This window comes from Acanthopagrus latus, chromosome 7, assembly GCF_904848185.1.
Source record: "Acanthopagrus latus isolate v.2019 chromosome 7, fAcaLat1.1, whole genome shotgun sequence".
In the NCBI taxonomy this organism is placed as follows: Eukaryota; Metazoa; Chordata; class Actinopteri; order Spariformes; family Sparidae; genus Acanthopagrus; species Acanthopagrus latus.
This window is the reverse complement of record NC_051045.1, coordinates 3,272,186-3,295,795: the sequence shown is the minus strand read 5'-3', so window position 1 is coordinate 3,295,795 and position 23,610 is coordinate 3,272,186. Positions and strand designations below refer to the sequence as shown.

Below are 23,610 nucleotides of genomic sequence, written 5' to 3'. Positions count from 1 at the left end.
CTCTTCATTTTACTGCTAATTATCTTATTATTATGAGGATGTCATTCACTGTACAGAAAAGGGAGTCAGATTTCCTTTTTTAATTGTTTTGATATATACAATCATCCAATCTGAAAGTGTGTTTTTTTAAAGAGAGTTAAGGCTTTTAAAATGATGTCTTTCACAATTTAAGTGGCATTAAAAGAAAGCTGATCAACAATTGTCATTTATTTTTTGTGCACGTTCTTAAATAAGCGAGTGTTTTGGCTTTAATAACTATTACAGAAACACTTGCTCTCAGTTTTACCTGATTTTTTTTTATCATCATGGAATTTAAAATCTGCAAAACTGGATCTATGAGCAGGAAATCAAAATACATACAGTTTAATACAGGTTGCTGGATTTTTATGACGTACGTTATAATCTCTGCCCTGTTCGCCATCTCAGTTAGCATGCTAATAATTGCTAATTAGCACTCAACACAGAGCAAAGCTGAGGCTTATGGGAAATGTTTTTGGTTGATGCATTTTTTCAAACTGATAAAATGCAAAATAAAACTAAAATCCTTTATTCTGTATCGGAACGTGAACGTCTGAGAAGAACTGTCACAGGAAACTGTTCGGTGCTCGGAACCAAAATGGCGGATCGTCCGACGCTGCCATCTTCACTGCTAGCGTGGCTCAAAACACACTATGAAACAATGTAAAGACACGAAGACAAAAATAAAATAAAACACAGCAAAAGACCGACATAATGCTAATTAAAAAAAGTTTATTTTATTCCGGTAACCATTTCTTTTAGCTCATGAGGGATTCACACGACCCGCCAGGTGTCAGCAGCGACACCTGCAACTCTCCGAACTTCACTGCGAACTCACGGGATTCGACCTACACAACAGTAACATGAACGTGAATAATGTCATAGTCTTTACGCAGTCGTCTTGGCCGTCCCAGATAAAACGCTTTAAACAAATAGCCACATGTTCACGTACGTAAAAGCATCTGTTTACTGGTTCATGACATGTAGGAGAATAAGAAAAATCAACAGAGACGATGAAAAAACAAACCTGACATATTTTCAAAACTACCAGTAGAAATCATTTACAAAATTGAGTCTTTGATTTTTCAGTTGTCTTCGTTACAGTTTAACATTAAGTATGTAGTATAGTTACATTTACAGTATATTAAAACGCCATATCTTTGACCTGTGAGAGTAACACTGACATATTTCATACTCCAAAACCATTCATTTTTCTAGTCTAAGCAGAATAATCTCAGCTGATACTGGCCCGAAAAAACTGACCGTTATACTGCTGCGACAGGCACACATAACTAACAACATGACATACTGTAGGTTTTTTTTTTTTTTTTTTTTTTAATTTATTTGTAAAGCCAAAGGAAATAATTGCCGTTTTGGTCCAGTCACAACAAATCTGAATAAAAGCAGCACCCTCTCCGTGTACTGATTCTCTCACCGTACAGTTCGCTCTTAAAACTTGTTGCTTTTTCGTCATCATAGCTGGATTTATTGCACTTCTTCTGGAGGAAGTGAAACAGAAGCAGTTCGAGCGTCTGCTCTAAGAGTTACAGAAGACAGCTACAGAGTTCTACTTGAGTTGTTTTTAAATGAGGTCAACAACAACACAGTATCTCAGCAATATATCTGTCGTCAAACAAATCGAATGAATATTGCTTTAAAGTTGTTTGATATGTTGTTCAGTCTTCAGAAACTATTTATTTTTTAAATCCTTGGTTCTATGATATAGTCTCTGCCTGTATCCATGTTTTAAAACGTTTCTTTTTCTCTAAACAGTAAGCATCCTCCGGTCGTCGCCAGCTCCCATTCAGGCTACGACACCCGCTTCCTGGAGCTGGTCCGGCCCAGGCTGGCAGTGCTGGACCGGCGGGAGAGGACGGGGGTGGCAGTGGGGGGCGACGTCTCGCTGGGACAGCCGTGCTGGAGCAAAATATCCATGCAGCCTTTGCTCCCTGTCTTTCTGGCTATCCTCATCGCCGTCTGGCCTTGGTTATCTTTCGCCTTCACATCGATTCCGTACTGCAGGGAGAGAGAGATGATAATTAGCTTGGTTTTCGTTTAAATTACAATTAATATTAGAACCATGTGTGCAGTGAAATGCAGCAGTTTGCCATTAAAGGGACAGTTCACCCCCCCCCAAAAAAAAAACAAAGTCATATTTTTCCTCTGATCCGTAGAGCCATTTATCCATCGAGACTGTTTTGGTGAGTTTAGTTTAGTTCTTCTACGACATTTCAAAAATCTTGTTCTTCACTGTGGTCGTGATGACATGCAGTTAAATGACTTAACATGCACTCATAGAACCTGAGTTGCGACTAGTAACTACAGCTGACCTCGCAAATGCCGACTTAAGTAACACAAACATGTGGAAGGAAAACCGATATTATCTGAAATAACCAACATAAACGTCTTCATCTATTTTCTAGACAAAAAAACAAAACACACCACAATGTATGAGCTCTTATGGGATCAACATTGAGAGCACCACAAGTCATCTAGTAGCATCCAGCTGCGTTATATTGGAGAGAAGGCAAATATCTCCACAGCCGATATCTCCAAAAACATCTCAATGGACAAACAGCACCGCAGGTAAGAGGAAAAAGTGTATTTGTTTTTGTGTTGACCTGTCCCTTTAGAAACAACATGTGCTGCTGCATTTCTGCATCAAATCAAACTACAGGATATGTTTTTGCAGCCACCATTGGACAAAAAAGACGAGCATCTTTTCCTTCAACACTGAAACACTCGTACAACAGGTAACAAGACGTTAGCTTGTTAGCTCGCTGGCTAATCTTGTAATCCTGTTAGAGGCGCCCTGCGTCAAAATCTCATTGTGAGGCTTTATTATCGTAATATGATTGTGGGAGAGAGAGATAATATTAAGCTTAGATGGTGCTAAAACGTTATTGTTGTGTTAAAACCATCTTTGACTCTCTGAGCATATTAAGCTCTTTCAGACTGAGAAGTTTGAGGAACTACAGAACCACAGGAACTAAACTAAGACCAGAACCATGAACTAAACCTTTCTTCCTTGTTTGTATTTCCACTAAATTTGATGACCTGCACAGATCAATTTAATCAAACCGATGATTCATCGAAGAAAGAGGAAACAACAACGCAGAGACGTGTTGTTATTCTCGGGTATTTACTGTTGCACATCCCCTTTTCAGAAGAATTCATATCCAGTATTCAAATCATATTGTTCAGTTCAAATTCAAATAGAAATCACCAAATTTGGACGTATGTTGTTTTCACCGAACAGGGGTGGCGACTGAAAAGTAGCTCAAGCTGTCAGACGGATGCAGTGGAGTGAAAAGTACAATATCTGCACATCAACACGCACCCAGATGAGCAGCTGGGTCATGACGACGTCTCCCAGCTGACAGGCAGCGTGGAGGGCGGTGCGAGGCGCTGGGCTCGACCCGGCCGGTGGGGCGTTGATCTGGTCCTTGGTGCTGTGGGCCAGAAGGAGCAGCAGTCTGGGCAGATCTCTCTCGGTCACCGCGGACAGCAGCCACGCCGGCATACCGTCCTCCGGGGGCGTCTGGAGAGCCGCCACAAACGCCCGCTGATCGTACTTAGCACGAATCCACGACTCCCTCTCCTCACTTGTGAGACAGACACAGAAGAGAGATCCGGTCAAATATGTGAACACTCAAGACTTCAAAAACAGGAAGCTCTGATGTCTGAGAATCTGAGAAACAAACTGAGAAGGATTTCTCTCTCAAACCACTGATGCGCTCACATTTGTACATATCATGCGGAGGCTACCATGTTGACGTTTCTGTACGACTTTAAATGTTTATGAAATGACTTTCATATCAAGAGGTGCCAAGCCAGTGACCACAGTTCAAGACAGCGTTTCAACATTTGTAAGTGTTACACCTCTGAATATTTAAAAACGAGACCTCGGGACATTTTCCAGAAGAGTTTTTGTGACAGAAACCAGCAGCTGAACATGAAGAAACGTACGATTGTAAAACAAAGAAACGCAAAATTCCAACATATCAGTGGCTTCCAGAAATCTTCCCAGCATTTACTCTGGTGAATAGTTCGGCATATAAACAAATAATAAATAGTTTATTCAGCCTTTTTAAACAGATGTAACTGTAACTCATCCTGTGAAAGAACTAATGAATAAATAATGAATCACTGCAAATATAATTACCTGTAAATATTTATCTGCGCATCAAATACGAAGCTTTGATTTAATATATATCTGTTTATTTAATAATGTATTTAAGTATTTTATTTATATATGAATACTTCTTTAATGAAGGCCTTATTAAAAGTGTTTTAAACAGAGTATAAACATTTAATACATGTTATTAACGATTTATTAATGTATGTAAGTGTACCAAATAATTGAAATTCACATCATAAACACAACTTGTTGATAAGGAAAGCTGACTGCGTTGATTTTAAAGGTGCACCAGGTAATTTGGGAAAATACCTTTAAACTCAGAAAGATAATAATTGAAAAAATAAAAAGTTAATGATACAAACAAATAAATATTTTTCTCTTCTGATTTAAATGTCTTCCCCTAAACTACACAGTGCAGCTTTACTACCATCGAGGGATGAACTGACACCAGCTGTCCGACAATAAACAGCTCCGGTCCTCTAAATATCTTGCGATGATCTGAACCCACCGGGTTGCATTGGGTGTGGGTTTGGTTCTGCCCTGGGTGCAGCTCTCCCAGATGCTGTTGGCCATGTGGTTTCCGATGGCAGCCAGGACTTGCGTGAGCTCTCCAGGCAGGTCGTCCAGGTCCAGCGAGCGCACGCGAGACAGGTGAGTCCCCAGATTTCGATGGATCCCCGAGCACTCAATGCAGATCAGCGCACCCAGGTTCAGACTGGCCCATGTTGGATCTGCAGGGCAAGACAGAAGGGAGCCCTGGGTCAGTATATAACACAGATTACCGAGTCAAAACAAACAGTTAAGTGTGACAACACCGCGGGCAGTGGGTGGTGCAAGAAAGCAGAGTAATCCTCCTGAGGAAACCAGCGGCTGGAGGGGGAAGACGCCGACATTAAGAACTCACTTGGTGCTTCACAGTCCACACACAGACTGTTGCCCTTGGCGTTACGGATCGCCTGCAGCGCTACAGCTTCACTCTGGCTGCTCCTCCGAGTCTGAACAACACACACACAGACAAACACACACACACACACACACAATTTAAATAATTTGTTTGTCCACACAGTTACATAACGAGAAGAAATTATATTTAAAATCCTTAGCCTCTATGTGAATGTGTAGTTTAACATCTGGGGTGTAAAAAGCTTCCTCTACAGACTTTAAAGCGTCTGAATTGATTTCCAAATTTAAAGTCTTGATATCGGTACGCTACTTTTACATGACTTGACTGGCAGCAATCGAAGTTGAAATTCAAAGTGACGCTGGGAAATCCATCCCGACACCTTCATGGCACGTAAAATCCTCGACTGCTGGCAAGAAAACAACTGTGGCTGGAGCGCTAACTGCTAACATGCTAGCCCAGGCTGTATGTGTTAGTGCTAGTCACAAGCTTTCTTAGCTTAGCCTAGCTCTGGGGGAGTAAACACACCAGAGTCCCATCAGGTTCTGGTCTGATAAGGAGCAGTTTATTGACGGGAGGAAAAACCTGAGATTATTTTTTGTAAATTTTGGGATCTTCACTCCTGTTTATCAACCCGACTGCAGCAGCGACAAAGTAAAAAACTCCTATTACCTTCAGGAAACTTGTGGCTTTCTCTGGGTTTAGTACACAACTTAACAAATATCATAACAAACGTCTACATTTCTTACTCCATCGATGGTGATATGTTGGGGTTTCTCTCTTGTGACAAATGTATTTATTGTAAGTCTCTTTGGGCAAATGCTAAATGCCCTAAATATAAATGTAAATGTAGTTGTTTGTAGACATTTTACTATGGAATTATTACATGTTATGGTATATTTTTGTTATGTGTTTGTACCTTGTTTCTGCCGCTCTCGCAGGACTGCAGGCTGGCCAGGATCTGGCTCTCTATAGCGGTCACCCAGGCGTCCCTGTCCTCCAGGCTCTGGGCCTCAAAGTGCCACGTTTGCCCGGTGAACGACACCACGATAAAGTCTGCGTTCTCTTCCTCTGCAAGAAAAAAAAAAAAAAAAAAACGGGAAGCGGAACAAACTCGAGTCAGATTTGCATGTGCAGCAAAGACAACAAATTCACCGTGGATTAATACAATGGGTGTTATGAATCCATAGTTACTGAAGGGAAGTGCAATGAAAACGAAATTCAAAACCACAGAAATAACCAAAAAAACGACATGATGGGAAGGTGAGAACAGAAAAATCTTGGTTATTACACAGAAAACACAAGTCAAACGAACAACTCGGGGCAAACTGAGGAGGGAACACAGACATGAGGAGGAGGTGTTGCTCCATCACCCCCCAAACTTGTTACCTGTCTTATTAATGTTTCTCAAGCTACCAAAGCTCTTTAATTTCCACATTTTGCGTTTGGCTGCAGAGCGAGAGATAAGCACAGGAGACAGGAGGAAAAAAAAGAGAAAACAGAGAAAGTGCAAGTGTTAAGAAAAAGGCTGTTAAGAAACATTCAGAGACCTTTAATCTTTATCCCCACAGAGGAGACGGAGAGAGAAGACAGAGAAGAAGGAAAATCTGCGTGGGAATATGTAAATACTGTGAATATAAACATGAGGTTTTTCTGGATTGATGCAAGTTATTTATAATAACTGCACTCCTGAATGTTTTATTAATGTTCCAGTTGTTTATTATTAAACCTCTGTTGTTTTTATTGTTAATGCTTTTCATCACTCACGGCTGAATCTGTGTATTTATACAGCTGATGTACAAACTCTGTTTTTAAACCACTACCAACACTTCCTGGTAAAAAACACTCGACTCTCTGTCGTTAATTCACCTTCAGCCTGGCCGACAGCTGCGTCTCCTTTCTGATTCATGCTCTTCTTCCTCCTGTTCTTCTTCCTGTCGCTCATGGGAGAAGCCTGGCCGGGGTCTTTTCCAGAGAAAGGGCTGGCGGCCCCTTCGAGGGCATCTGTGGCGGTGCACAAATAATGAATCATATATATACACATGACGAGCCAACTGGTGGTAATGACTGGAGGGTTTTTTTTCCTGTTTCATGCATACTTACCGACACTTTGTGCTTTGGTGGACAGTGAGGAGGGGCAGCGCTGGAGTCCTCGATCTCCTCCCTGAGGCGACAGAGCTCCAGACCGGTCGTCAGCCACAGAGAGGGTGGCCGGACACAACTGAGGAACTGACAGCAAGAGAGAGGACATAACAAGTTTATTTATAGTGTATTATATTTATATGATGTGCAAGACTGAAAGTAGGTTGAAGGTTTTTATCATGCCAAGTTTTAAGGGGATGCTGTCATCTTTAGCTCCCACCTTCATGGAAATGTGCAATTTCTATAAGGAAGTAATGATTTAAGTTTTGGGTCTTTATTGTTGTCACATTCACGTGCTTGTTGGAAACTACAGGTGCTTATTCCGTCCTGTGAAAAGCTCACTGCACACCTGAAATATCACCTTGTACAAAATATATAACATGGTAGGTCTGTTTCAACAAATCCTCCAGTGTGCTGTGGATGAATTTTTGAGGTCCTTGCATGTAATATTCTTTATCGAGTCTATATTTCACTCATGCATTGTGTTGCACCCTTCATGAGATGGACTTTGTAAGAATTTTTTTTCAGGTTTTGGCCAACTGATGGTACAAAACGAGCAATCTGAAGATGATCTCCTGAACCTACAATAACCTGACAGGCATTTTTCAATTCTTCCTGTCGCTGTGACGACCAAACAAAGTGTCTAATCACTGAGGAGAATGATCAGCAGATTGATCGATTATGACGATCATCTTTTGTCATCTTTCCATTTGACTCCTTCTCTCCGTGTACAGGCGGCTCTTTGGAGAGATCGCGCTCAATCACGGGACATTATCATGCATCACTTTTCACAGCAGAGGTGAGTTAAGAGCTTTCTGCACGATTTTAAACCAAACAGAGCAGGAAAAAGGAGCATCAAATGAGACTCTCCCTTCCCCTCACACACCCTCAGTATCAGTGCCTGAAGAAGAAGTACCTGTACTGGTGTTATCAGCGGCCGCCGGCTCTTTGCTCAGCCCGTTAACTCCAGGTGCAGGGACGGGGGGGACAGGTGAGGGGCCCGCAGGAGCCACGGCTCTCGGAGGACGTTTCCCGGGAACTTTAACCGTCACGCGCAGCAGGTCGATCTCCTTCCCGTGGATATTCTGTGTGTAGTCCTGAAAGACGACACAACGACACGTCCTCTCACAAAATGACTTTGTATGTGTGTATGGTTGTTTGATTTTGGGGTAAACTGGCCCTTTAAAGCTTTTTTTTAGTCTTCCTTTTCACTGGTGCAGAAACCTAAATTACTGTACAAATGTTGAATCGCTCAATCAATAGTAAGCACAAGTTTCGAAGCAATTACAGTGCTGCCGAAGACAAATGTGGCCCTGAAAAACTGCAGCTGAATCTGTAAAGCTGCAGATATTCTCTCCTCCGGCCGGGTGCTGAATGTTCCCTGTGTTTTACTGCCGTTATTGATCTGCCTGGTGGTGTTCTCTTACACTGGAGCTGGAGTGGTAAGACAGCGTGCCGTTGTTGGACAGGGTGACATATTTCTTCTTCCACTCCTTATTCAGAGAGCTCCCACTTCTCTTCCACAGGATGCTCTGTCGAAACAAAAAAAAAAAACGAACCGAGGTCACTGAAACTCGCAAGAAAACAAAGCGAATTTGACTAAATATAGAGTCGACACAACAGAGACGAGCTCTTCAAAGTCCAACGGCAGGAGCTGTAAGCGCAGTATTAATAGATCGGCTGGTTGAAAGCGATGAAACAAAGGATTCTTTTGTGCTGCTTATGTAAGATGAAATAAATAGACATGTGCATTTTTTTTTTTGTGCGCACCCACCTTGTGCTGTAAATATCTAACATGTCTATTTCTTTAACTGCAGCTCAATTGCCAGAGTAATAGAAGAATGTACGCTTCTGCAAACCACAGATATCTTGAAACTTTACACCTTTTTATGGCACCGATTGCTTCGGTTAAGGCCGAACTCTCTCTGCTCTCTCAGGGAAACACACAAGCTTGAAAATATGATGCTCTACCTTCACCTGTGTAACCAAAACCCTTCTGGAAGTGAAGGGGCTCAGCAGTCGGGTTTGCAATAATACATATGCATCTTGTTGCCTTTTCGTTCAGTGACTGTGTGACTCTTCTTTTTGTAATTGTCTCTCTTCACCTCCCTACACTCTTATTTTGAGAGTGATTTATTGACCCAAATAAGAGACAAAACACACAGTAAACATAAGGGAAAGACATTTGTTCTCATATTTCTACAGATATCGCCAAAATATCACGGTCGCGAAGATCTGATTTGGTGACAGTCCTGCTCACATCATGCAAGGTAAGCGACGGAAGTGCATCACTCATGGAACTTGAGTTACATAATTTACACGTATCATGAGTCATTCTTGACTCTCGGCCACAAACAGGACGTAAACTCCGGTTCCTCCCTCAAGATGTGACACAAGAGGGCGTAACTAAAGTGTCAAACCTCAAAGTGAAGGTCACTCACCAGGCCACTGTATTTGACGCCTTGGACGTTGCGTTAGTGATCATGTTTTGGCTTAAAATACCTGTTTAGGTTGCAACACTCAGGGCTGTAAATTTCCAGAGAGATCGCCTTAAAACGATCCAGTGATGTGACACTTAAAAGTGTTGGAATGCAGCCTCAAACTGTGATCAGTGGCTTGGCACCCTGATGCAACTCCACCACCATCTTCACCATCGTCAGGTGATAAATTGTACTGATGTCAGCCTGTGACACGTACGTATCTGTGGTTTGCATAATCTTTTAACTGCCGACATTTAATCCTGGCGCCTGAGCTGAACGCCGTTTGAAATGTTATCCAAACCTGTTTGATGGGAACTCCCCGGGTGCCGCTCTGGTCTCCTTTCCCATCACCAGACTTCTTATCTGGGTCCCGGTTCTGAAACAAATCCAACAGCAGTGTGAAAGCGTTTAATGAGAGCAGGAAGGTTTGAGCATGAAGGGAGGCGGGGGGGGGGGGGGGGGGGGGGTGGATGGAAATGATAGTGAGAGACGACAGGAGGCTAAAAGGTGTGAGACATCGGACTGACCTTGAAGAGGGAGGGTCGTCTGGGGATGTTCTTCAGCGAACGGGAGTTGACGCTGCCAACCCCCTCTCCCTGTGCGACCCGTAGATCTCTGTGAGCCACCACGGGGGTGGAGGGGAGGGAGTAGGCGTAGCCGCTACTCTGGCCATTACTGGCCTGAGAGGAGGAGCGAGGCGGGGGGAGGACAGCGGGGTCAAGAGGTCGGGAGGCAAGGAGGGAGGGAGGAGATGGGAATGGAGATGGAGAGAGTGAGAATGGGCTGAAAGATGAAACACTGGTGAAACAGATCCACAAAAAGTGGGTGATGATCGACAGCATGAATTTTTCAGTCGTCGATCATCGTGAACGCGGTGGAATGTGATACTCGTGGCGCTGAGATGGATTTAGAGGAAGTGATGAACGGTCCGGGAGATGGCGTCGAAAATTACATTTCAGTTTGATAGATGATTCGAACTTTATAATGCATGTAACTCCTCCTCGGATGAAAGCTTTAAGCGGCCCAGAGAGAGCTCCACGTTCTCACCTCGAAGTCTGAAACCTTCAGTCACGCTCTCACAACATATCGTCCCTGTTAAACCTTCATATAGACGCAGTGTCGTGTCTTTTATCCATCAGTTCTGAGATACACAGACAAAGACGACTGTTTTGGCAGCGGGAGAGCATCGTGATCCTCTGTGTAGGTGGGCAGGAAATTTTTTTAAAAAAATGCTCAAATCATACTTTAATTGTGAAGAAAACACCGGCATGGCAACAGCAGAACACGTTCCTCTGCGTCCTATTTTTATCATGTTCTTACATAATATCAGTCTAGACGGGAGGAAGATTGTGTTTAACCAAAGAGAGGAACAACAACAGCGACTACCAAACAAGTTTCACACCTGCACGTTTGAGTACTGAGCTCTCTGACAGCTGATGGCTGCTGAGGAATGAGAATTTACGCTCGATTTTACAGAACAAAAACATTTCAATTTCTCGTCCTTCTGTTGGGGAGTTGGAAACATTCGCACGTGTGAATCAGCGCCGCTAAAAAGCACAAAAGAAGTTTGTAACGAGAGACGAGGGATGAGAAGATATTTGTAGAAATCATCCAACGTCTAATAGATGAGATGAGGGAACATCTAGCTAACATACATGTACAGTGCACACATTTATGATATCAGAATATAAATATGATACACAGATAATTATTAACATTTATTTAAGAATTGAAGATATTTGAGATAAAACTTTGTTCCACTAATCTACTTTTGAGTAAAACCTGTTTGAAAGTACATAAATTGTGTTTTCATGATGGAGGAAGAAATATTCAGATATTTTACTTGAGTAAAAGTAGCTAAAAATACGATTACGATAAATTAGCATTAAAATACCAAATGGGCTACTTATAATGGCCTTTTTCAACAGTGGTGGGATGTAACTAAGTACATTTACTCAAGTCTCGTGCTATTTTGAGATACTTTCATAATATTCACCTTTACCGAGGTAATATTTTCTTTACTTTTGCTCAAGTATGACTTCTGGTTCTGCATTTCAGAATAATATGTATTCTAATTATCATTATATGCTCATTACAACATGTAATTGATTAGTTAATCCCTATTTTGTAAAACAAGTTCCTCAGAATTGTAATATTGATGCAATGTATAAAGTCAGAGCTGATTTTTCTTCTGGTTTGGTGAATTTGTTAAGAGAACTTTTTATCTCACGTGCTGGTTTTGGTTTTTGGTTTTGTTACTTCCTGTTTTATTTTGTAGTTTTATCCCCTCGTCACTTTCTACTTCCTGCTCTCGAGTGTTCGTGAGCTCCTCGCCGCCCTGGTTTTCCCCCCCAGCACCGGTCTCACATCAGCCTCGTCAGCACTGTTCTGTTCCCGGCGTCGCTCCACCTGCACCTCATCCCCTCGTTAGTCTCTGAGCCGGCGTTGTTGACGAACCGTTTGTTGTTTCGTCTCTTCCTCATTTGTACTTTGTGGTTTTCTGGTTCGTCCTCAGTTTTGCACTTCTCTGTTTTTTTACTTGGATTTTTCTTTGCTTGCTTCCTGGAGTTTTATTTTTCGGTCGTTGGATTTTTGTTTGCAGCCTGTCTGCGTCTGTGTGTCATATAAATAAAAGAAGTTCTGAGCTACATCTGTGTGTTTACCTGGCTGGGGAACGATGCTGATCCAGGTGTGGAGCCTCCGGAGTGACTGGGAGAGTTGGGGAGAGACTTGCAGGCCTGAAGCGCCGCCTGCTTCTTCTGAGTTACGATCTTCTGAGCGGCTGGGGAAAAAAAATAAATCCACAGAAGCCGTTACAACTGGATCAATTAACTAACAGTGATTCATCACGTTGAGTCAAACAATATGGATAGAACTGCGGTGAAACTCACCCTCTGCAAACACGCGGTCCACGTTGAACCCGTAGGTGGCGCAGGTCTCGTAAAACAGCGAGTGACGCACATCGATGCACAGCTGCCGCGCTCTCTGGTCCTCGATCACACGAGGGTTTGTGCTACTGATTTTATCTGAAAGGAAGAAACAAGATGAGCGAGAATAAACCTGTTAACAGCACCGCAAAGAGTGCACACACTGCTGCCTTCTAGTTTTACTTTCACACTTTTATTCTCAGCCGATAAAAAAAATATCAAAAATATTCAGTTTACTATCAGGCGACAAAGAAAGCAGCAAAACCTTCATCTCTGAGAACCAGAACGTGCTCGACGAATGACCGAATAATGAGTCATCTATCAAAATCTTCTCATAATCGACCGATCGATGAGTCGCCCGAACATTTCTCCTCCATTTGTTTCATTAACAGGACTCAATTTACAAAATGTCTGAGGTGATTTCCTGAGTCAAATGTGATCCACATTTATTACACTTTTGATGACGCTCTCGTTCAGCTGATTAGTTTGTTAAATCAGCTACGAGTGTGAATCAGCGATGGTTTTATGTCTAAAGACAGCTGGAGCCGCTTCTCTGTCCCATCAGATTAATTTGAGAATATAATAAACTGGTCGAAATTCAGTATACAGAGTAATTAATGTTGCATGACTAATATTTTGGAGATTATTAAATATAAACACGAGTATTTCACTTCATTGTTCTTCAAATTGCTGATTGAAATTAACATCTGAAGTAAATTCTACATCTTTTCTCAGTTGAAGAACTTAAAGTGTAACAGGTGTTGAAGAGTCTCGTGTGGCTCCAGAGGAAGTTGCGTGATCTGTTGCATCATGGGTAATGTGGCCGCTGTGTTTTGGAACTGGAAGCGGAATAAAAAGATGATATCTCTTGTTCTGCTGTGTCAATTTCTATCATTTGTTTTAAAACTGTCCAGAATGAGAATAGAAAAAGGTACAGTGCTTCTTTAAAACCTGTTGCCTCCATTACCCACAATGCAACATGTGTGATCAGATTGCATGCAGCTTCCTCTGGAGCCACTTCTTCTTTCTCCTGCGTAGTGGAACGCTTCAAGACCTTTAAACACACTTCGATGTGTAAAATTGGTGGCGTTACCCTTTAACTTGGTGGGTTTTTCATCCTCACACCTCATGAAACGACTCTGAACTTGTTGTTTAACTCGTTCAGGTCACTCGCGTTCATAAGACAGCCGTGAAACTTTTACAGGGTAGCGATTGGACATGGCGTCGCTCTGACTGTCAGCCAGTTCGGAGCGGTTTATTCCCGGCGTGAGTAAATCTACACGACCGTGTCTCTCCAGCTGACCTTGGGTGCCGACCACTATGACCGGGATGTCCGTGCGGTATTCGCTCAGCTGCCTGTAGTGCTGGTAGAGCTCCTGGAAGCTGGCCTCGTTCTCCAGGCTGAAGACCAGGATCACTGCGTCGACCCAGCTGCTGAACTGCAGGAGGAAGAGGATGATGGATGATGAAGTGAGCAGGTTTGCATACTAACTACTGTCACGCACACACACACACACACACAAATACGCACCTGTGCATCAGGCGGTCCAGCTTCCTCCCGAATCAGTAATAAATGACTCTGTCCGTCCACCAGCACTTCTTTTTTATACCTGCCACCTGACAAGGACAGTGACAATGACAGACAGGTTACTCAGCAGCCGGTGGCAGCGTGACAGACGGAGGATGAAGCCACATCACACAGCAGGCAGCAGGAAATACGCTCAGATGCCTCTGCAGCCTGAAGAACCAGACTCAGCGGCGAGAAGCCCGAATATATTTGTCTAAATGATTTGTTATTTAAAAAACACAAACGCTGTATTCGACCAGCATTAACTCAACTAGACACGCTATAAAAAGATTCTGTTTCTTACCATCCGGCTTCTCGACTGCAACATAACTGCCGGTGATGTATTTGTTCACCAGCGCTGACTTGCCACTTTTCAGACTTCCCAGAATGCCCTGAGAGATGACGGAAGGAAACACGACGCCGTGAGGTCAAGTCAGGGTGACTACAGCATATAACATATCAGATAACTCTCAGACTGAATTACAGCACAATCTCTTAGTTCCTCCGTCGATAAGATTGCTTTGAAGAAGATCACCGAAAAAAAAAAAAAAATGAAAGCCACACTGAAAAACACTTCTTGTCTCACCAGTCTGAGCTCCGGGATGGATCTGCTCAGGGTCCACTCCTGGCTGTTGGCAATATTTACTAGAGAGAGAGAAAGAGAGACAAAGACAATCAGTCAGCGAGGCAGAGACACAGAGAGAGATTCATCAGTTCCATCATGTGCAGTAAAAAGGGCAGCCATCATAACGGCCCTGTGGGAGAGCCATAAATCACGCCGCCGCTACGTGACCGCTCGCCGTAAGAACACGTGCGGCCTCGCCAGGTCGTCCTAACGAACACAACCCGACGAGGTGGATCTCGTTATCCACTTTTGCTCCCTTTGTACCGTAGCAAACGACAAACGGGCAGCTGCGTGGCGTTAATATGGCTTCAGGTCGGCTGCCGTTCAAAGAGCGAGCGGTGAATGGACTCGACACCTGCCGCATTCACAGATTCTCACTCAGTGATGGCAGCGGCGGCCATGCAAGGTGTAAAAGTTTGTGTAAAAACCACTCAGAGAGCTACATCATCTCCCCAACGCCAACACGGCCGTCGCCTCGGCATCTTGCCCATATTGACGTTCCCATTGATGTGAAAGGAGAGTCTAGCTGCCTGCAGATCCACGGAGGGCCGACAAATGCTTCCCTGCAGTGGTTTTGCATCTCTATTTCCTCGAGATCAACACGACATCCGCGGACATCTTGTCCAAAACCCAAAGATATTCACTTGGTGCAGAAATGTTGCAGAAACTGAACTGTCATTTTTGCGTGAAGGTATAATACAGGTAAAAAATACGACCGTGAAAAAGAGCTGGGATCACTAAGAAGAACCACAGCGTCCCAACTTTTCAATGAAATCGGAGTTGTTATCCCTCATTTTTCTTCCATAGACTGATCATTTAATCCTTTCAGCTGTGTGTGTGTGTGTGTGTGTGGTGTGCTGGAGCAAACCACACACACACACACACACACACACACACACACTACAGTGGTGTAGAGGGGTTTTGGGTTGCACACAGCTGTGTCCGTGTCCCCGCTGGGCAGAGGAGGTGACGTGCCCCCAATGTGATGTGACGCTCACACCCAAACACCCAGCTGCAGCTTCAGAGGGACCAGAATAGAGACGGAGAGAGACCCTGAGGAGGAACTAAAAACTGATCCAGAGACAGAAAAAAACAACAACAACTCAGTGGCCAGTTTATTAGGAACACCAACAGTGGCTGGAACTCACGCAGGCTCACACAACAGTCCTGTGCTATGATGTGTTACAGCTCCGTTGTGTTGGACTGCGCCGGTTTCAGCACCGAAGGAAACTTGTAAGTGAGTTTATATCGATGAGTCTACAGCAGCTCTGTCAGGCTGCACCGAGGCACAGCGGTGCTTCCAGCCGGATGCTAACATCAGCAAGCTAACGCGCTCACAGTGACTGTGTCAAACGTGCTGATGTTTAGAGGGCTTAATATTCCCTCGTGCACACCGTTCGTTTAGTCTCACTAAACAGGAATGACAGCTGAGGCTGATGGGAATACTGTTAGTTTTGAAGGAGGAGGAGTAAAAGGATTGAACAAATTCAAATTCTGAGCACATGAGGGATGTTTTCCTGCCAGAAGAGCCAGACAGGCTATTAACAGTCAAAAACATGATCTTTTCGAGTAGATTTGTCGCCAAAATCTAACCAAACTGCAACTAAAAGCTTAAAAACAAATGAAACAGAAAACACGGGCCAGTAGGCGGGATAACATGTCGGCAGTTAACATTTCTGCAAACCACAGACATGTTCACATTTGTATATTTCATACGCTATGTACCATACTGATATTTCTAGAAAACACCACTGGATATTTGTGTTGGTGGCGACCAAACCAAGTATTTTAACCCACAACACGATCTTTTTCTAAATCTGACCAAATGTTTTTTTTCTTCCTAAACCCGACCAGAGCACAGACACAAAGCTGCAACATAAAGAAATGTCAGCATGTCCGTAGTTTGCAGAAACATACTTTTTGTCAACATTTATTCAGGTGATTCTGTAGGAAAATAATAAGTCAGCTAGGTCTAAAAATAACATGTCAGCATGTAGAACACCACCTCCAGTCTGCTGTATATGACTCATCCACCCACAGGGACCTCCTCCCTCCCTACATGCACTTTATATACTATTTCACTTCACGGCACGTATTTGTTTTTGCCGTGAAGGGATTTACGTCATTAAATGTCAAGATCACCCAGAAATTAAAATTCAGTCATCATCTCCTCACGTCCACGCTGACGGAGAGTCGGTTAAAGTTTCCTAGTCGCCGAAAAGATTTCTGGAGCTTCACAGCAAAACAGCGTCGCAGCCTTCTCCTAAAAAAAACTGGAGACTTATTTTGAAATGTAATTTAAGTCTCCAGAACCCCAAATCGATTTGAAAGGATGTTATTAAGATCCTTTTTTAAGCCCTGAAGTTGCTCCTGCACTTCCTGGATGTAAATCAGTGTTATGGAGACTTTAATTAAGCTTATAATATTGTTTTTTTTTTTTATCATCTGTCTCATTATCTTTTACAACAACTCCTCATCTACTTCAGCTGTTTAGGAGAAAGCTGCAATCCTTTATGGACAACAAAAAAAAAAACCCTCACCTGACTCTCCACGGGAAAAATGACTGAATTTTCATTAATGGGTGAATTTGTCCTCTATGAGTCATCATCTGCGAACCTTGAATGTCTGAAAACCAAAAAAACCCCCTGTATGCTTGTATATTAGTGAGAATTTGCTCAGAGGATCAGCAGAGACGGAGCAGTTTGGATCATGCCCCTCCCATGACACCATAAACTGATTCAGAGACAGAATAAACACAAATTAAAAGATTCACGAGGACTAAAAAGGGATGGAAAAGAGAAAAAGACAACAGAGGAAGACCGGGAGCTTGTTTTGTTTGGCAGGCCACGCTGACAGATATAGAGCCTCTACTGGGTGTGAATGTGTGATGTGTCCTTCAAAGACAGACGACGATTAAACTCGAGCCTGTTTTCTGAATCTACGGAGCGTCCGGATGCAGCCGGCGACGACGAGCTTCACATGACGGAAAAAAAAAAGAAAGGGGGGGAGCTTACATACGAGCCACCGCTGCAGGCAGCTCCCCGGGAAAAAGGGCAACTCAACTACAGTACCACACAAACAAACAAACACACACACACACACACACAGTTTGCATATCTTTGTCCGACTCAAAGCTCTCTTTATGGCCTGCTCCTGTTGCCAAAAGTGATCAGACAGTGTGATCCTTCTGCTGCTTCGACACACACATTTTCTACAGAAAGCCAATTATCCACACGCCTCGCTCGCAGCCAGCCAATCACGTGACCTGTAGCTCACATGCAAAAAAAAAAAAAAACCTGCAAAATTGTCTAACTTTAGTTCAGCTTTATTCGGATTATTATCATTTTTTTGTCAGAATCGTCTCCACACACACACACACACACACACACACACACACACACACACACACACACACACCTCCTCCACCCATCTCTTTCATCAGACTGCTGCCTCTGTAGCAGCAGCAGAAGCAGCAGTCCTGCCGGTTGCCATGGCAACACTTCCTCCTGCCCCTGAGTGTGTGTGTGTGTGTGTGTGTGTGTGTGTGTGTATAGGGCTAGTCTCACTACTTGAGTGAATCCACAGTGTGCATGTGTAACAGTGTGAATACACAATGAGTGAATGAATACATAAAACACTAACCACACACACACACACACACACACACACACACACACACACACTGGCTCTCTCCCGCTGGCTGACACTCACTCTTTCTCTTTGAGCAAACATGTTTGTGAAAGAGATGCTCTGTTAGGCGTGGAGGGGAAAAAAAAAAAAAAAGCAGCGATGGCAACTCACAACCAACGATCCTGAAATCGTGTCACACGATAAACATGAAGGAATTTATATCAAACACTTGACGGGGACAAAGACGAGAGTGTGAAAGGATGCAGAGGGTACAAAAAAAAAAAAAGCGTCATGTAGAGGCAGAACATGTAGTGGGTGGACCATCAAAGACGGGATTAGAAATGTTCTCGATTGGCTGTGGAGCCGCACTTCCCGTTTTGACGTGGGTGAGCAAATATCGCCTCATGTCTTCTTCCCTCGTTTCCCATCCGCTTCAAATAAAGCCGAGGCAAAAACCAACTGGAGCGGCACATGTGTGTTCACGCCAGCCAGCCAGCCAGCTCCCCTCTCCTCTCCCCCCGCTTCGGCTTCATTATGAGATTTAAACTCATGCTGGGAACGCTGCTTAAGTGTGTGTATGTGTGTGTGTGTGTGTGTGTGTGTGTGCAGAGATTACCCCTCCAGCGGTGTGAAATCTGCCCGCTGCTCTGAGGGGAATTAGATTAAGGCTGTCCAAGACGATTCTATTGTCGGTTTCTCACATCAAAGAACTTCATCTGTCATCAATTTGTCGTCGCACATGGCCGCGAGAACATGTCCCCCCGGCACGTGACGGCAATTACGGTCTGTAAATGTATTCTGTGTGTGTATTCCGTGAAAAGATCAACCCCACCCAACCCCACCCACGCCCACTTTACATGGATGCCTGTGCACAGATGAAAGGGCTGCACTCTGATAATTGTTTGGCAGTGAGCTGAGCACAGGAGAGTCTGGCGATAACGGCTCGTTGTCACGGATGTAGACGACTGTGATGTGTTGTGTGTGTGTGTGTGTGTGTGTGTGTGTTTGTGTGTGTTTGTGACCTCCTACCTTCCTCCTCGCTGGAGTCTCTCTGGATGTAGACGGGAGGCGCTGTGGAGGACGACCCCGCTGCCCCCGAACTGCTCTTTGTGAAAATGCCACTGATGAACTTCAGCATCTTCCGGTCTTTGGCGGAGCCTCGCTGGCCCTGCTGGCCCTGCTGGGCCTCCCTGGCGAGTCCCAGGTCCTCAGAGAGGCTGTTCAGGTCACTGTTATCCAGCGTGCGGCTTTTACCTTTGCGAGCCGGTTTGGAGGCCTGGGTGGCCGGAGCAGGCAGGGAGGCCGAGCCGGTCTTTAGTCTCTCCTTCCTGGGGATGTCTCTCATCACGGCGGCCATGCTACCTCCCATCTCTAGAGGTATTCCAGCTTGCGCTTCGTCCCGCAGGTCCCTCCATCCTTCGGGCCTGCTCGCCTCGGCCCACGACGCCCTGCAGGGGCCTGGTGAGCGCGTCGGCATGCGGCAGTCCTTTCGGTCCAGGCTCTGTGCCGAGGTCGGGCTTCGCTCTCTGCCATCTCTGGAGTCGCGACCGCGGGTGGTGGCGCTGCTGTGGGACTTGAGCAGACTCACGGGACGCTGCCCCACCGGGCGGATGGGGAGGCTGGTCCTGGTTGGGGTTCGACTGGGCTCAATCGCCTCTGCCGGTGGTGTCGGGGTCAGCGATGGTGACGTGCATTGCTTCGCTTCTGGGGTTGAAAGCGTCTTCTCCACTCGAGTTAAATCGATCTCTGCAGACTTTGTCTTCTGAGCTGTCGCTCTCTCGGCAGGGACGGGGATCGAGAGGTTGCTGGGGGGCTTTTCACTCCCTGTCGTCGGGGCCTCAGCGGACGGTGGTTTGTCTTTCCTCGCTCCATCTTTGAGTTCATCGGTTAACTCGCCCTTCTTCAAAATAGCAGCGTCCTCAGCCCTTTGTGGTTGTCCTAAATCGACTCCAGCTCCGTTCTCAGTCTGAGCGGGAGCCTCTCTCACCCCGGCCTCTTCTCCCGCCCTTCCTCCCGGCCTGGCCTCCACCTCCTTCCCCTGGGTGCTGTTCTTGGCCTCCCCTCCATTCTCCTCCACAGCCTCTACCTTGACCAGGGTGAGGGAGATGAGGTAGGTGGTGCGTTGCTGCAGGGCGCCGCCTCCACTCATGTGGTCAGGCTTCAGTAGACACACAGTAGATGAATGAAACCAGACAGAGCGACATGAACAACTGACAGTTTGCCAGCGTGTTGGGATGTGAAAGAATCTGACAGCACGACTGAGACAATAAACTTACACGGAGGGAGATTAAGTTTCTCCTCGGAAGATACGCGAGCAGAGGGGCTGCTGGTTTCATCCATCCCCCAAAATCCCTGTTTCTTTGTTTCGGATTTTAATTTCAGTCACGGATTTCTTCTCTGGCTGCAATTTTCATTTTTCTTTTTTTCTTTTTTTTTTCTCTGGGACACAGAAAAGAAATCCACTCTTCCTGACAACCTTCAGCACACTGCCAGTGCGGTCCAATCAGCTCTTTTGTTCCTAGAAAACACCCAATTAAAATCTATCCACTGCATCTGTATGCAGCCACTGAGCCAAATGAATCTTCATTATGGTGTCTGATGCCTCATTCCTTATGGTAATTATTTACTTGACCTTAATTTTTATGTGCAGCAGCCCCATCTTATATGTTCCATCCTCTTCACAAATCAGAATAACAGCTGCCCCGCATCGTACGTCATCGAGAACGTGATCAACAGCAGCTGTAAACCTGAAAAGGTAAAAGTCTTTAAAAATTCATCAGTGTCACCCTAAAGCGGTCCCGTCCAGATCGTTGGGCTCTCAGTGCAAGCCACACATGTGTGTTGACAGCAGCATCCATTCAGAGAGCGCGGCGGCAGGAAGGCAGGCAGCCTCACGGAGACGCACAGGAAGGAAGGACATTGACGAGGGCTGAAGGGGATCAGGAGGAGAAGCCAGCAGAAGCCCGGGCGGATATCTGGAGATGCATGACCGAGTCAGGGCGCGTCCGGCCATCACGCCCCTCTCGCTGACTCCCTGGCAGCCTGTGTCCTCTGAGCTCATCAGGCGTTGAGCATGACAACACGGCACCGGCAACAGAGGAGGCGCTGAGGCGAGTCGCTGCTCAAACAGCTCCCCGGTGGAGACGGCGTCGCACAGGTTCACCGAGTCCAGTCACACAATCACACACACACACGCACACACACACATGCATGCATGCATACACACACACCTCAACACATGCACAGGCTCTGCTCTGTCACACTCTGCGTTGCTCTCTCCCACAAAACACACTGATAGGAATCTCCAGCGTCCCTCCCTCTACATGCCCCTCCTTGTTCCAATAGGCGATCCATACAATGCAGAAGGATCCTGCTTCTCCTCTTTCCCTCCTTTATTCCCTCTCTCTCTCTCTCTCTCTCTCTCTCTCTCTTTCTGCTTCTCCTGCTGCTCCTCTCAGACTGTGTGCAGGGTCCCTGCTCTTTATTGCTCATCCCTCCCATCCCCATCCACGTCCCCTCCCCTCCATCTTTCTCCCCTGCGTGCCGGAGAGGAGAGGAGGAGGAGGAGGGGGAGGAAGGCAGCGGGTAACGGCTGGTGGTAAAGCAGCAGTGCACACACACAAGCTGGACCTGGTAAATGAGGGGGAGATCGCAGGAGGAGAGAGATCAGTGGCAGGGAGAGGCGAGGCGAGGCGAGGAGAGCGGGAAAGATTGGGGGGTGAAAAAAAAAAAAAAAAAGATGGATGCATGTTTGTGGCGGGGAAAAGACACTTGGGCTGGTCGTCGGCTCCCCGGCTCGTTTATACAGCTGCCAGAACAGTTTCATCAGGATCATCCATCTGTCTTCAGCTGTCTGTCTGTGTGTGTGTGGCTCCTCCTCAGTAGGAGGCTTGGCTTGTTTGTTGCTAAGGTGTTACAATCTTCCTGGCTCTGGTGGCACAATCATCTCCTCCATGTCCTTCCTCCTCCTCCTCCTCTTCCTCCTCCTCCTCCTCCTCCTCCTCCCTCTTCGGTGCATTCTGTATTGCGATCGCTCCCAGGATCTCTGCATCAAAATGGTGTTTCTCTGTGTGAGTGTCTCATTGTGTGTGTGTGTGTGGTTGCACATGTAAGTGAAAGAGGTTTCCTGTGTGAGTGTATTGATCTGTAGTCTATTGCCTACTATGGCATGTGTTCATTAGCAGAAGTGGGAAAGCTCTGGGCTCGCAGCATGAACCCAACAATGGCGTGAGAGGATGAGAGCGTATCGGACATCGATAGTTGGACCGCGGGATGCAAAAGAATTGAACACTTACGCTGTTATTTTCTGTGTGAATAAAACAAAAGTCGTTCAAAGACAGACAGACGGTTCTCCATATGATGAACCATGAGGCAAGGAGCTTACGTGCCTTTAAAGATGTATTGATTAAGATACAAGAGCAGCATCTCTGTGAAAATACAGTGTTTGAAATGACACTAATGATTGTTTTTGTTGTGGATTAATCAGCTGATTATTTCCTTCCTCCTTATTGGTTTACACTAGAAAATACTGCGTCACCACTTCCTGGAGGCCGTGTCATCGAATGTTCGACCAGCAGACAAAAAACAACAGAGCAAATTCTCAACTTCAAGAAGCTGGAACGATAAAAAGTTTTGGGGTTTTTTCTTGGCGTCTGGAAAATCTTTTCAAACGATTAATCAATAAGTGCTGGTTAATTTTCTGTGGCTCAACTACTCAACTTTATTAATCGACTCATCTTTTTTCAGGCTGCAACTGTCAATTATTTCACTTGATTAATTGTGCTGGTAAACGTTGTTTAATAATGTCATCAAATGTTTGACTAACAGTCAAAAACCGAAAGATAGAGGAACAAATTCTCACATCTAAGAAGCTGAAACCGTAAAATGTTTGTTTCTTGAATATTTAATTTAACCATTGATTGATTAGCGCAGATTCATCCTCTGTTGCTGAAGGGATTGATTAATCAATTAATCATGATTTCCCAGAGGTGTCCTCAAATGTTCAACAGTCAAAAACCAGAAGATGTTCAGTTTATTACGATGTAAGACTGATGATTTTCTTGAAAATGTTTTCATACGATTTATTGATCGATCGTCATCCTCGAGGCTGTGTCATCAAATGTGAAGATCAAAGATAATTAGTTTATTATGATGTAAGAAAAAGAAAAGTAAATTCTCA

The 23,610-nt window shown here is 44.8% G+C and overlaps 1 protein-coding gene across 3 annotated transcripts; it reads right to left on the bottom strand.

Moving 5' to 3' along the window:
- Positions 1-730: 730 nt before the first annotated feature.
- Positions 731-22,042, bottom strand: agap2 (ArfGAP with GTPase domain, ankyrin repeat and PH domain 2). 3 transcript variants are annotated; one of them, XM_037105256.1, is made up of 19 exons: positions 19,461-22,042; positions 14,763-14,821; positions 14,481-14,568; positions 14,141-14,226; positions 13,913-14,048; positions 12,574-12,708; positions 12,346-12,464; positions 10,210-10,362; positions 9,984-10,058; positions 8,630-8,734; positions 8,119-8,299; positions 7,164-7,289; positions 6,930-7,064; positions 6,450-6,509; positions 5,980-6,131; positions 5,064-5,154; positions 4,668-4,890; positions 3,359-3,623; positions 731-2,034 (listed from the first exon to the last, which is right to left on the bottom strand). In XM_037105256.1, exons 1-19 carry the CDS (start codon positions 20,578-20,580, stop codon positions 1,828-1,830), a joined length of 3,516 nt encoding a protein of 1,171 aa, XP_036961151.1. In that variant the 5' UTR covers positions 20,581-22,042; the 3' UTR covers positions 731-1,827. The 3 variants fall into 3 exon arrangements, with proteins under 3 accessions (XP_036961151.1, XP_036961152.1, XP_036961154.1); XM_037105257.1 differs by lacking the exon at positions 6,450-6,509 and having other exon boundaries at positions 19,461-22,038; XM_037105259.1 differs by lacking the exon at positions 10,210-10,362 and having other exon boundaries at positions 19,461-22,038.
- Positions 22,043-23,610: the final 1,568 nt, after the last annotated feature.